Below are 13,669 nucleotides of genomic sequence, written 5' to 3' on the forward strand. Positions count from 1 at the left end.
TATAGCTGATTGAAACTGAAAGTTCTAACAAAGTAGCAAAATCACCTTTGTTGCAATATTCACCTTCAATCCAGAGATTTGTCCCCATAAACTATATATTTTTTTCTGGCAATAGATGTTTAGTCTGATGGCCAGCATCATTCAGCCCACTTCCTTTGAGCCCCAGTTGTCCTGGATCCACCTCCCCAGACTGTGACTGGACAGTGAAAAAAGAAGCATCACAGAGCTTTTCTCTGTCACTTTGCTTTCCCCTCCACTAAGCTTCTTGTGGTGCTTCTCCTCCCCTGAATCTGAGCTCTGCTGTACAGGAACTGTGATGGACTGATACCAGGTCAAAATCACAGCTTGCACTTAATAGACACAATTTAATTATGCATAAATGATTGCAGAGTTGAGAAGTTTGTGTCCTTTATACCCTGCCTGGAGTTCAGCTTTAAAATACTTTTTTAATTTTTTAATTTTTATTTTTTTATATCTTTGTTGTATTGGGGAGATTTCCCTTCATTTCCTTTCCTGTAGGCATAACAGGTAATAACAGGATATCACTAAAAAAGAAATGCCCGGGGGCGTGGCTTGGCGCGCAGCGAGGATGGCAGCTTAACTCCAGAGCTCCGCCAGACATTAGGCCCAAGCACGTCTTTTCTGCACTCAGCACAGAGGATGAGCAGACAAACCAAACACCCTCATCACACCCGATCACGGAGATCCATGGCCTCAAGCGCTGGGAGGGATATTTCTGATGTCTTCAGGAACCAGGCCGCTGCTCTGAAAGACACGGAAGGGGGCAAGATGGCGCCGGTGCACGCGGACGATGAATTCAGTGAGGACTCTCAGTCGGCAGCAGAGGAGTACGGTAGGAGAAGCTCACGAGCGGGGCACCCCCTCACATATGAGGACATGTCAGGCTTCGCAGCCGACATAAAGGCCTCATTTTCTGCTGCAATCACAGACCTCAAAACCAGCCTATTAGTACTACAAGAAAAGATGGCCGCTGAAGAAACAGCAGGGAAGCAGAGGGACACTAGAATCCATAGACTGGATAAAGTTACTTCCTCCCATGCACGCCATTTCATAGAAATGAATAGGCATTTAGAGGATCTCGACAACAGAGGTCGACGCAATAATATAAGTCCGCGGAATCCCTGAATCGGTCTTAACTGATCAAATCCCCTCAGTCTTGCAGAGAGTTTTCAACAGCCTATTAGAAAAGCCTGAAGACACAGAAATCGAGTTCGTGCGGGCGCATAGAGCCCTGAGAGCCAGGGGTCCAGACACTTTACCCCCACGAGACATAATCTGCTGCTTGCAAAGCTTTGCACTCAAGGAGGAGATAATGTTTAAAGCCCGCAGGAATGACCAAATCATTTTTAATGGAGAATGCATTAAACTATTTCAAGATCTATCTCAGATCACCTTGAAAAACCGCAGGGCCTTGCGACCTCTACTGGATAAACTGAGGGAGAAAGAGATCAGATACACTTGGCGCTTTCCCTTCGCCCTATTGGTCACTTCTGATGGTAGACAACATACGCTTCGCACGCCAGAAGACCTCCCGGATTTTTGTGATGCACTCCAACTTGGAGTAATTGAGCTACCGGACTGGTACCAAGAGTTTATTATCACACCCCAAGTTCGGAGCCCTCTATGCTCTCCTCTTAATACACCCGAAAAACAGCATACAAAGAAACAGAAGCACTTTCGTTCTGACCCACAGTCAAGTGGCACACCGCGCAGCCGCGCACATCCTGATGGAAGCATGATGGAAGAACGAGCATAACAGCATCAGCCTTTCCGACACATAGCTATAACTGTGAAAATCATATCCACCACTGTTCCATGAACAGCCCCTAAAACAAGCGGCTTGGTTTATTTTTGAGAATTTTTACTTCTTTTTTTCTCTCTTTTTCATGTTTTATTTATGCCTCGAACCCGGACGTTAACGGACCCGACTTGAGCTGAGTTACCCACACATCCCATGGTCATGTATGGTCCTCGGTTAAGTATAACCATCTCAACATGCATAACTTATCTGAATGCACAGATAAGGGGTTTTTTTTTTTTTTTTTTTTTTTTTTTTTTTTTGGAGCGGACTTCCTGCTACAGCCATAATTACAGAAAAAAGCTGTATAATTAACCCTTAATCTGCAAGTCATAACCGCTTCACAGGGTGGCTAGAGGAATGAGCCTACTGATAGCTGACTGTTATTACAGAGTTCTCTTTTTTTTTTTTTTTTTCCTTTTTTTTTTCTTATTATTGTTGTTTAACTTGTTTTATAGTGCATATCAGACCTTTTAGCACTTTAAATGAGACTATTAGGCCGTAGTCTGGCCAGGCCTGGTTCACCTACTGTTGAACAACACCTACCTTCCACAGACTATTCGGATATCCGCGATACAGGTGGATAGGTGTTTGCTCTCAGGGGTCCCCCTCGCTGGGTTCCTTCCCCAAACCCACAATAGTGTGCATGGTGGGTATCGATTGTGCCCATTGATCCACACTAAACTTGATCCTCCAGGGCATACTGCTTTGCCCGAGGAGGAAGTACCTAGATCTTCTCCACTCTTACTTCTCTAAACTAATTTCTTACTCCCTCTCTTACCCCTCTCTGGGATAACCATTCTACATATATATACCGAGACAGAACGTTAAATACCTAAGACAGCGGATATTTCTCTGTTGTCCGCATATTCCTCATTATACGGTATATAATTCCACTTTGCATTATTTTCTTTTTTTTTTATTTGGTGTCGGTATTGTACACAATCTCAGTAAGTCTAATTTTAATTAATTTAATTTAAGTTAACCTAATCCTGTTTTTTTCTTTGTTTTTTGTCTAATTATACTCCCCACTGAGCAGGGTGCAGGGGATTTTTGGGCCGTCTCTCTCTGGTTCCTCACCATGGCTTACTCAGGTTTAGGACGCAACCCTACAATCATCTCACACAACGTAAGGGGCTTGAACATCCCTGAAAAGAGATCCTCTCTCCTTAGAGAACTGAAGAAAGGTAGGCCCAGTTTTGTTTTCCTCCAGGAAACACACTTCCAAACAAATCATATACCTAATCTAACGGATAGATATTTCACAGAGGCACATCATGCCACACACAATACTTCTAAATCCAAAGGGGTTTCAATTCTAATCAGCAAAGACGCAAAATTTGACATAACAGATAAACTAGTGGATCCAGAAGGAAGATTCATCTTCCTGAAGGGATCATGTCACGGAAACATCATAACTCTAGCCAACGTATACTTTCCGAACTCAGGGCAAATCATATTTTGTCAGAAAATGGTTGCAGCACTGACAAGTTTCCTTGCGGGGAAAGTGATCCTAGGAGGGGACTTTAATGTTCCTCTTAACCCTTCTGAAGACACTTCCACTGGGAAAACATATCTCACATATAAAATTCTCAAAAAAATTAAAAGCTTAATAAATTCCTTATCACTGATCGACTCATGGCGGTTTTTACACCCAGAGGATCGAGATTACACCTTTTACTCGATACCACATAACCGACATGCGAGAATAGACTTCTTGTTCATCTCACAAAGGGACCTTGACACTTTAAGTGCGGCGCATATAGGCATACAATCCATCTCGGACCATGCCCCAATAGCCATCACGCTGAACATATTGGAACCCATCGTGAAATCCAGCACGTGGAGATTAAATTCGTCACTTTTAACGGATCCATCCTTACTACCAAAAATGACGTCATCATTAAGAGAATACTTTACACTTAACGCTACCCCAACAGCAGACCCCTTAATGGTCTGGCAGGCACACAAATGTTATATCAGAGGGGAACTAATCCGAATGGGCGCACGAAGAAAAAAAGAAACTGAGTTGGAAATAAATAAACTGACGAACAAAATACGTGACTTAGAAACTCAACATAAACAATCACTTACTACCCAATCAGCGACATTATTATTAGAAACAAGAAAGTCACTCAAAGACATACTAGAAACTAAATCCAAGAGATTTCTCTTCTTCAAAAAAAAGATTTACTACGAACAGGGGGACAAAACGGGGAAAATCCTAGCACGAGCACTGAGAGGCCAAATTTCACAACACTCAATTTTAGGCATCCAAAATAAAAAAGGTAAAATAGAAAGAGCAACGAATAAAATCGCACAACAATTTCATGAATTCTACTCAGAGTTATACAACCTCCCACCCCAACATAAACCCAACAACATGGTGAGAGATAGGGACATGGCCATAAAAAATTACCTGAGAGAATCCAATCTGCCAATCCTAGCTATAGAAGACATCGCACAATTAGAGAAACAAATAGAACCTCCAGAAATCCAGAAAGCTATCAAAGAGTTGAAAACAGGAAAGAGTCCAGGCCCAGATGGCTTTAGTGCCATTTATTACAAAACGTTTTTAGACATCTTGACTTCCCCTTTAACAAACGCATTGAACTCATTATCTACCCAGAGATCCGTCCCACACGACTTCTTGACAGCACACATAACAGTACTAGCTAAAGAAGGCAAAGATCCAATACACTGCGCTAGCTATCGCCCGATCTCCCTACTAAACCTTGACGTCAAGTTATTAGCCAAAATTATCGCCAATAGAATGAAGCCTCTATTGCATGATATAATAGGACCAGACCAAGTGGGCTTTGTCCCTAACAGGGAAGCTAAAGACAATGTGACAAAATCATTGGATCTGATTTATGCAACCCGTCAGCGAAAGATCGAGGGCTTTCTCTTGTCCACCGACGCCGAGAAGGCCTTCGATCGAGTAGCTTGGGATTATATGATGGGGACTTGTGAACACATAGGACTAGGTCCACATATGCTGACATGGATCTCGGCTTTGTACCAAAACCCCTCAGCTAAAATTAAAATTAATGGCACATTATCAGAGAGTGTTAACATAAAAAATGGGACTAGACAGGGGTGTCCACTGTCTCCTCTGCTCTTTATCATATCATTGGAACCGTTCATTAGACATATCTTAATGAATAACTCCATTAGAGGCTTCAGTCTAAATACCAGAGAATACAAAGTTGCTGCCTACGCAGATGATCTTTTATTCTTTTTGACAGACCCGCACATTTCCATCCCTTCATTGCTGAAAGAGTTTTCCACATATGGCTACGTTTCCAACCTTAAAATCAATTTCTCAAAATCTGAAGCCATGAACATCACTCTGCCGACAGATGTACTAAATAGGGCTCAGAGCAACAGCCCCTTTAAATGGGAGAACAATGCAATCAAATATCTGGGCACCTGGTTAACACCTAAACTCTCCTCAGTATATGAACGGAATTTCCCACCTATCCTTAAAACTATCGAAAAAGACTTACAAAATTGGCACACATCCTACTTTTCATGGTTCGGCAGGGCAGCCATTTGCAAGATGACTGTCCTTCCGAAAATTTTATACCTACTACGCACCTTACCTGTCAAAATTCCCCATAGTTTCTTCAAAAAATTACACGCTATACAAATGAGATTCATTTGGGCCCATAAACCACCCCGCATTAAAGCCTCACTCCTTACCAGACCCAAAAAGCTGGGAGGCCTGGGGATACCTGACTTTAAGAGATATTACCATGCCTCTCATCTCGCCCGTATCATTGACTGGCATTGCCACTCAAAAAATAAGGACTGGGTCACCATAGAAAACGATATGTGCTCCTCCCCACTTCAATTCCTACCATGGGTATCAAAAATAGCATACCCCCTCACGGTAAAGATTCATCCACTTATTGGTACCTCCCTGGACATTTTCCACATACTAGCAAAACAGTCTAAATTCTCTTCCCCGCTAAGCCCGCTCACACCACTAAAAGATAACTCAGACTTTCCACCGGGCGTGGGCAACCACCTTCTGACATCAACAGATACCAAAATGCCTATACTGGCAGGGCAATGCTTCACAAAAAAGAAAATAAAGGATCTCTCCCAATTTAGGAGCGATAACAAAACACCTCACATCCCCATGTGGACATACTTCCAGATACGCAGCTTTGTCAATTCCGCTATACACAGGAACAATTTCACAAGAGATCTCACCGAGTTTGAACAATTATGTCTGAAAGGGGAGATAGTGGAAAAATCTACCTCCCTTTCTTATGCTTTACTACAGGATTTGCAACCTGATGACATGGACAGGTTCAGAGAGAGATGGTCTATGGAACTGAATACACAATTCACTGATAAACAGTGGGAGGCTGCTTGTATACTGGCCCATAAAGGCTCGATAAGTACACGGATGCAGGAGACGGCTTATAAGATCTTAACTCACTGGTATGCCACCCCTGATAAACTACATAAGTGGTTCCCTCAAACTACAGAAATATGCTGGAGATGCAATAAGGACAGGGGTACGTTGTTACACGTGTGGTGGGAATGCGACCTGATCCAGGATTTTTGGGCCGAGGTGAGGAAGGTTATCCTACAGATCACGGAGACCAAACTGAAGCTAGATGCGACATGTTGCCTGCTCCGTATAACCAATCTTTCATTTAAAAAATATAAAACTTCTCTATCCAAGCACTTGATTAATGCAGCCAATTCACTTATTCCACTTTATTGGAAATCCACCCACACTCCTACACTCAAAGATTGGCTAAATAGAGTTGCCTATATCTGCGAGATGGAAGACACAGCAGCACAATCCTCCGAAATAACGGAGAAATATCATAAAACTTGGTCTCCGTGGTTTGTCTTTAAATACTCCCAGGTCTTTGAACAACTAATGAGATGAGTAGAAGGTCTTAACACATTCTGTATGATTTGATGTATAACAAACCCATGGACCTTCACTTAAAGATTCAAAACTTGATATGGTTCTGCATATGGCCGAACGGTACTAAATACCATGGATTGTTTTTTTTGGGTCCTCTCTCACAATCGATCCCTAGGTACCCTCCTTCAGTAGTTTAATAAACCCCTTTCCCCCTTTTTTTTTTTTTTTTTTATTTTATTTATCCACATTTCCCATTTCTCTCTAGTATTTTCTGTAATTTCTCTCCTTTCACTTATCATATCCTCACCTTTAATAAGACCTAGAGTACATTTTTGTAAAAATGGTAAACCATACAGCAATTATTGAGCTCTCTATAGAGACAGGACTTGAGGTATGACTTTGGGCTCGCTTTACGTCCTGCCTGTGACATCACTAGAAGTCATAATTGAGAAACTGGTCTCTCTATATGTTTGCAAACCATTGTTATTGTTACTCAAGACAACATAACTGTACTTATCTGGATTACCCGCTGTATTGTACTTTATAATACATTGTCAACTTTTGTTATACAGAAATGTATGTATACCAGTTTAATACTTTAATAAACTTTTATGTGAAAAAAAAAAAAAAAAAAAAAAAAGAAATGCCCTCTTAAATGGCTGTTACCAGAATCAAAGAAATTTCCCTTCTTTTCGTGTATTGGTGAAAAACGCAGAATTTTGAATTTGTCCCCTCACTTTTTCTCCTGGTGCCAATGAACAAATAGACATTTACCTAGACTGTGTTATACTCACGCCAAATGGTATGTGGACTTTATTGTAGTATGAGCCTATGCTTGTACGATCCAGCTGGAGGACAGCGAGCCTGTTGGTGATCGGCATGTAACAGGAACTAGGAACCAGAACACCTGTGAAAAAAGAGTCCACGTTTGTGAATGACCTCTCAGGGCTGACTGTGTATGCTATTATTCACTTGCATTCTCTCCCCATCACACAGAATTGTCGGGCAACTCAGTATTTGGTTGCAAGGTCCCTATGGAGGCTGACCTATCTTACCTCAGGGCTGACAAATAACATATGAGGCTGTTGTCATCTTGACCCTCTAGTTCAGCCTTCCCCAAACTTTTTAACATGGAGGAACCCTTGAAATAAATTTCCGGTCTTGGAGAACCCCTACAAAAAATTACTATACCTACAACTCAGGGTGGACAGTGTAAAAAATGCTCCTTACACTTGAGGTCATTGGGAAGAATTACCCCCTTACAGATAGCTAAAAAGATCAATGGTGTCAGTGGGAACTGGGGATGAGCCAACCCCCCCCCCCCCCGGTTCGGTTCGCATCCAGAACATGCGAACAGGCAAAAAATGTGTTTGAACACGCAAACACCATTAAAATCAATAGGACACGAGCATGAATAATCAAAAGTGCTCATTTTAAAGGCTTTTATGCAAGTTATTGTCATAAAAAGGGTTTGGGGACCCAGGTCCTGCCCCAGGGGACATGTATCAATGCAAAAAGAAGTTTTAAAAATGTCAGTTTTTTCGGGAGCAGTGATTTTAATAATGCTGAAAGTGAAACAATAAAAGTTTAATATTCCTTTAAATTTCGTACCTGGGGGGGGTGTCTATAGTATGCCTGTAAAGGGGCGCATGTTTCCCGTGCTTAGAACAGTCCCTGCACAAAATGACATTTTTAAAGTCATAAAAATCATTTAAAACTGCTTGCGGTTTTAATGTAATGTCGGGTCCCGGCAATATGGATGAAAATCAGTGAGACAAATGGCATGGGTACCCCCCAGTCCATTACCAGGCCCTTTGGGTCTTGTATGGATATTAAGGGGAACCCCGTACCCAAATTAAAAAAAGGAAAGGCGTGGGGCCCCCAGGCCCTATATACTCTGAACAGCAGTATACAGGCGGTGCAAACAAGACAGGACTGTAGGTTTGATGTTAAGTAGAATCTGTTTGTAATTTTGAACCAGTACATTTTTAAAGTGTAGCTCCATCAAAAAAATCTATTTTCAAGCTTTTTGGAAAACATAGGGAAGGGTTATCACCCCTGTAACATTTGTTTGCTGTCTGTGCACCTCTTCAGAAGATTTCACCTCACTTTCTGTCCCAATGACAATTGGATTTTGAAAATTTGGGGTTTTTAGTGAAACAAGGATTGGTGATAAAGCATCAGTGGAGAGGAGACACGTTTTTCCCATATTAACTCTTACAGGAGAGAAATTCCCTTCCTAGGGGTAGATTTCATCTCACTTCCTGTTGTCTCCTTCCGTTTGCAAGTAGGAGTTGTTTGTAAGTTGGATGTTTGAAAGAAGGGGCCTGCCCTATATACTGTGCAGAAATAGGTCCTTAGGTGTTGGTGTTGCCACAACACTGTAAGCCCTCACAGTTACTCTTGGTGGATACAGGAACAGGCCCTGCTGTGAAATATTAGATCAAGAATTGTAATTACATGCCATTGTTGAACAGGGGCAGAAAAATTCAGCCTTAGGCACTGGTGCCACAACACTGCAACCCCTCACAGATGCTATAGTTGGAGCGCAGGAATGAGCCCTGCTGCAAAGTATTTATATCTATTTTGTCTTATTGTAATTTTGTGTATTGTTTCTTTCCTTCTATTTTTCAGTAGATAGTGCCTGACAAATGTAATTCTCCTGAGGAAGCTACTAATCGTGGTGAAACATGTTGAGAATTTGTTAAGCTGCACATTCTGTAACTGTAACTATGCTGTATTTTTGGTGGACCTTTTATTCTATTATTTTTTTAATGTTAAAAAAATATAATTTGATATACTTATTGTGTTGAATCTTGCACCCTAAAAATCCCATTATCCCTTTTCTTCTTATTGTTAAATTACGGGATGTGGTGCCAATATAATTACAGATGATAAGCAATCAATTGTTCTCATTTTCAGTAGGAGGTCATGCCCATTCTTTTATCTCTGTTGTGCAGATTTACTATAAATTGGAACAAAAGAGGTAGACATTACCTGTCCCGTCTTCTTTCATTGTAATATCACACGTGATGTAATTTGAAAGTCCAGAAAATGGTAATTTAAATTGATCCAAGTCCAGGTATTCACTGAACTTGCCATTATCATCCAGCTGCAAGGACAAAGTAGAAATTTTAGTCTTTTAGACTTAAAATTTTTAGACTTTAGATTTTGGAATTTTAGACTTAAAGACATAAAACAAACCAAGTCAGTCCACCAGGCCCTACTTATTGCTTAAAAATGAACATTTTGGTTGGACTGACTATCTTTAAAGGTAAATTACTGAAATACTGTGCCTAAGTAACAAAAAACGTATTTAGTTTTATATACAGTAATTGAGGTTATAACAATAATTTATTAATAATAAACATCAAAATATTTGGGAAAATTATCAGAGCAGGGATAGGTGTTGTATTTTCTCCCTGTCAGCGGTCCTTTGATCGTGAAACTGTTGAGGATTGTATAAATCTGTGAACAAGCACTTTAACCAGTAACCAGTCTGGAAGTCTACAAGTATTTGTCAGGTCACCTGAGTCCAGGTGACAGATCCACCCCGTTGGGGTCTGGAGTGCAACACAAGGTAGTGGACCCTACAGCTGACTGCTGCGGATGGAGCTCTAGGTGATACAGGAGAGCAAGTACTCTGTAGTACCAACACGGGTGACACTGGGAGCTAGAGCATGAGATTTCCCAGGGCGCCGAATCTAAGAGTCAGTGGGTGTTCACCAGAGGCCCCTAGTGGTGGGGATGGATTTATCTGCAGTCTGGCAGAGGTCGCGACCCCTAAGGCCTCCCAGCTCACACTCATGGTAGACTACAGGGAGGTAGAGTGGAAGCAGCAGACTGCGAAAACAAAGGATAGTCAGGAGATAGCCAAAGGTTGGGGCAACAAGCAGGTAAGGATAGTCAGGAGATATTTAAAGGTCAGGGTAACAAGCAGGTAAGGATAGTCAAGAGATAACCAAAGTTCGGGGTAACAAGCAGGTAAGGATAGTCAAGCACAAGCCAAGATCGGTAACTGGAATCAGACGTAGAAGACACAGCAAGCCGCACATGAAAGCCAAACACACAATATTGATCAGCAGAGCTGGCTTGCAGTGCACCGGTTTATATAGAGTTCCCTGATACGGGCTGGGGTGGAGCCATGCTTTGAGGAAAGATTACTTAAGCAGCCAGGTGGAAGTGGCTGGCCTCTTTAAGCAGAACACATGGAGAGGTAAGCTGACAGACAAACATTACTGCATATCCATGACAGTATTTCATTGCTGAATGGATCTTCCTTTATCTTTTTGATATTTAATCTTGTGATACATGTTTTTATATGTAATAAATGAATATTTTACTATAATCAAACTCTGTGGTTGGTGCCAAGATAGTCCATTTCCTCTTTTTGGAGGCCCTAGAGGACAGCCTAACCAACTGCCCCTATTCCCCTCCTCCCCTTCTTTGCATTTACTGTTCTGGATGATGGTACCCTTCAATTTTAATTTTAGTTTTTGTAAGAATCGAGGCTAATGTAAAATATTTATACTCTCCCTGTCAGAGTAGACATGGAAGCTCGCTGTCATGTTATAAGGTCCCCAAGTAAGCTAACCTGTCTTCTACTTAGAGCTGATAACTGACACTCTGTGCAGGCTGTGGGAAGAGAGTACAATTGTCAATTGACAATGCTATTTTTTTTTCCAGGACATACTGAACGAACCTTAGTTATAGAAGAGGAAGGAGACAGAACAACCTGATACTTCTGCTCCAACAGGGAGACATTTCAAGTAAATTCTAAATTCAAGAAAGTGAGAGGTAAGGTTGTACTGTTATAACAAATCAAGAGTGAGATTCAAAAAAAAAAAAGACCCCTTGGTTTCTGGTTTTCTATAAAACTAAGGCTGACAGCGGGAAGCGATATTTTCTAACACCGACTGACTTCCTGTCCCGTAATTCCAGACTTCAAGCGAAAATAAACTCCTTTCAATCAAGGTGAATTATTTTTTAATTCTTATGCCCCGTACACATGATCGGACTTTTTTGACAACAAAACCGTGGAATTTTGTTCAAAGGTTGTTGGCTCCAACTTGTCTTGCATACACACAGTCACACAAATGTTGGCCAACAATTACGAACGTAGTGACGTACTATGTATTTTTTCAGCTCTTTAGCGCTACCCTTTGGGCTCCTTCTGCTAATTTCTTGTTAGTAGAAGTTTGGTGATTGTTGATTCGCGCTTTTCTTTTCACGTTTTTCATTTAGCGCTTTTCAGTTCGCACTTTTCATTTTGTGCTTTTCAGTTTGTTTCTGAACAGCCGTTAGTCAACCAGACATGTTGCGGAATCGGAGGAGATAACGTGTTATTTATTATTGGCCTTGGAGAATTGCTTTGACATTATTTTTTTGGTTGAATAATGATTTGATTTGGTATATTTTCTATATTTTTGGATGCATAGAATGCACTTTTTGGTTAAGTTCTATTGGCAGATTACATGTCTAATGTTATTTGTTAGAAGTTTGGTGAGTGTTGATTTGCGATTTTCTTTTTACATTTTTCATTTAGCGCTATTATTATTATTATTATTATTATTCTTGATATCACTTGAAAAATAAAAGCCTTTGAAAAATTGTTTGCAATAACTCCATCAGTATCACCAGCAAAGCAGCTTCATTATTATCCCATTAAAGAAGAAGAGAATTGTGCGCATCATTTGGAGATTTCCTAATTTGCCCAGTCACGAATGTTAATTCTCCATTACAAACGCTAGTTTACAAGACTGGCCGCTTCTGCTTCTGAGCATGCGTGGACTTTTGAGCGACGGACTTGTGTACACACAATAGGAAAGTCCGACAACATAACTTTGTTGGCAGAAAATTTGAGAACCTGCTAGCCAACATTTGTTGGCAGAAAGTCCGACAACAAATGTTTGATGGAGCATACACACGGTCGGACTTTCCGCCAACAAGCTCACATGCAACATTTGTTGTTGGAAAATCCGGTCGTGTGTACGGGGCATTACGCTGCTAGTATTAGTGAATAGATGGGACAGTATATTATATTTCCTTGTTTTTAACTTTTTTTTTTTTTCAATTGCTTCCTGGTTTCTAACCTAGGCCAAAATGATCTCATACATCTTAGGAGTCTTCATTAGAGGAGGGGCTTTCTCAGCTAAGCACACCCTCCCGCTTGCATGCCATAGCCAAGAGCAGATGGATACCAGGAAGTACATACTACATGAATAATCTGCCCTTACTTAGGATGGCTGTGGTTAGAAATACTAGGGTGTGTTTTCAAATAGATTTCTCAACAAAACAAAGCATAGAGACATGGATGGATGGGGGAATTTGTTTTAAATAGTATAAATGAATGATATAGTGTTTTTAGTTTGTGGTGCTCAGATACAGTTTAGTTTCTTTAAGCCTAAGTGTCATCCTTTTACAACTTTATGTCTCCAGTGGTAGCAAGAAATTCCATAAACATTTCATATATCTAAATTTTTATACAATCCAGCTTTTTATAGTAAGTTATAATTATATTATTTATATGACAAAACATACCAAATACTGTATAAGAAGTTATAAGCTTCTGCAAGGTTTTTATTGCCATCTGTGTTACCTACTTTATTTTTTTCTGGTGAGTGACCACTGTCACTGGGACAGAAAGTTAAAGGAAGTAAAAAATGTTGCTGGAACAGCAGGTGAAGCAAGGTCTTCCAACTGGGACACCTGTTACAGTATCCATCCAGAAGGTCCACACAATAGGCTACAGTTGGCCATTAAGCTCATCCAACAAGTAGACATGGGGGTTGATTTACTAAAACTGGAAAGTGCAAAATGTGGTGTAGCGCTTCATGGCAGCCAATCATCTTTTAACTTCAGCTTGTTCAATTAAGCTTTGACAAAAAAATTGGAAGCTGATTGGTTTCTATGCAGAGCTGCACCAGATTTTGCACTTTCAGGTTTTAGTAAAT

At 40.8% G+C, this 13,669-nt stretch overlaps 1 protein-coding gene across 1 annotated transcript in view; it reads right to left on the reverse strand.

The window, feature by feature from the left end:
* The window catches only part of LOC141106651 (uncharacterized), a 198,150-nt gene that overhangs the window by 95,723 nt on the left and 88,758 nt on the right, over positions 1-13,669 (reverse strand). The window contains exons 13-14 of the mRNA XM_073597594.1: positions 9,714-9,828; positions 7,511-7,623 (exon numbers count right to left, since the gene is read on the reverse strand). Of these exons, the coding sequence (XP_073453695.1) occupies positions 7,511-7,623; positions 9,714-9,828 (228 nt within the window). The remainder of the gene's footprint in view (positions 1-7,510; positions 7,624-9,713; positions 9,829-13,669) is intronic.

Source organism: Aquarana catesbeiana, linkage group LG08 (assembly GCF_042186555.1).
Source record: "Aquarana catesbeiana isolate 2022-GZ linkage group LG08, ASM4218655v1, whole genome shotgun sequence".
In the NCBI taxonomy this organism is placed as follows: Eukaryota; Metazoa; Chordata; class Amphibia; order Anura; family Ranidae; genus Aquarana; species Aquarana catesbeiana.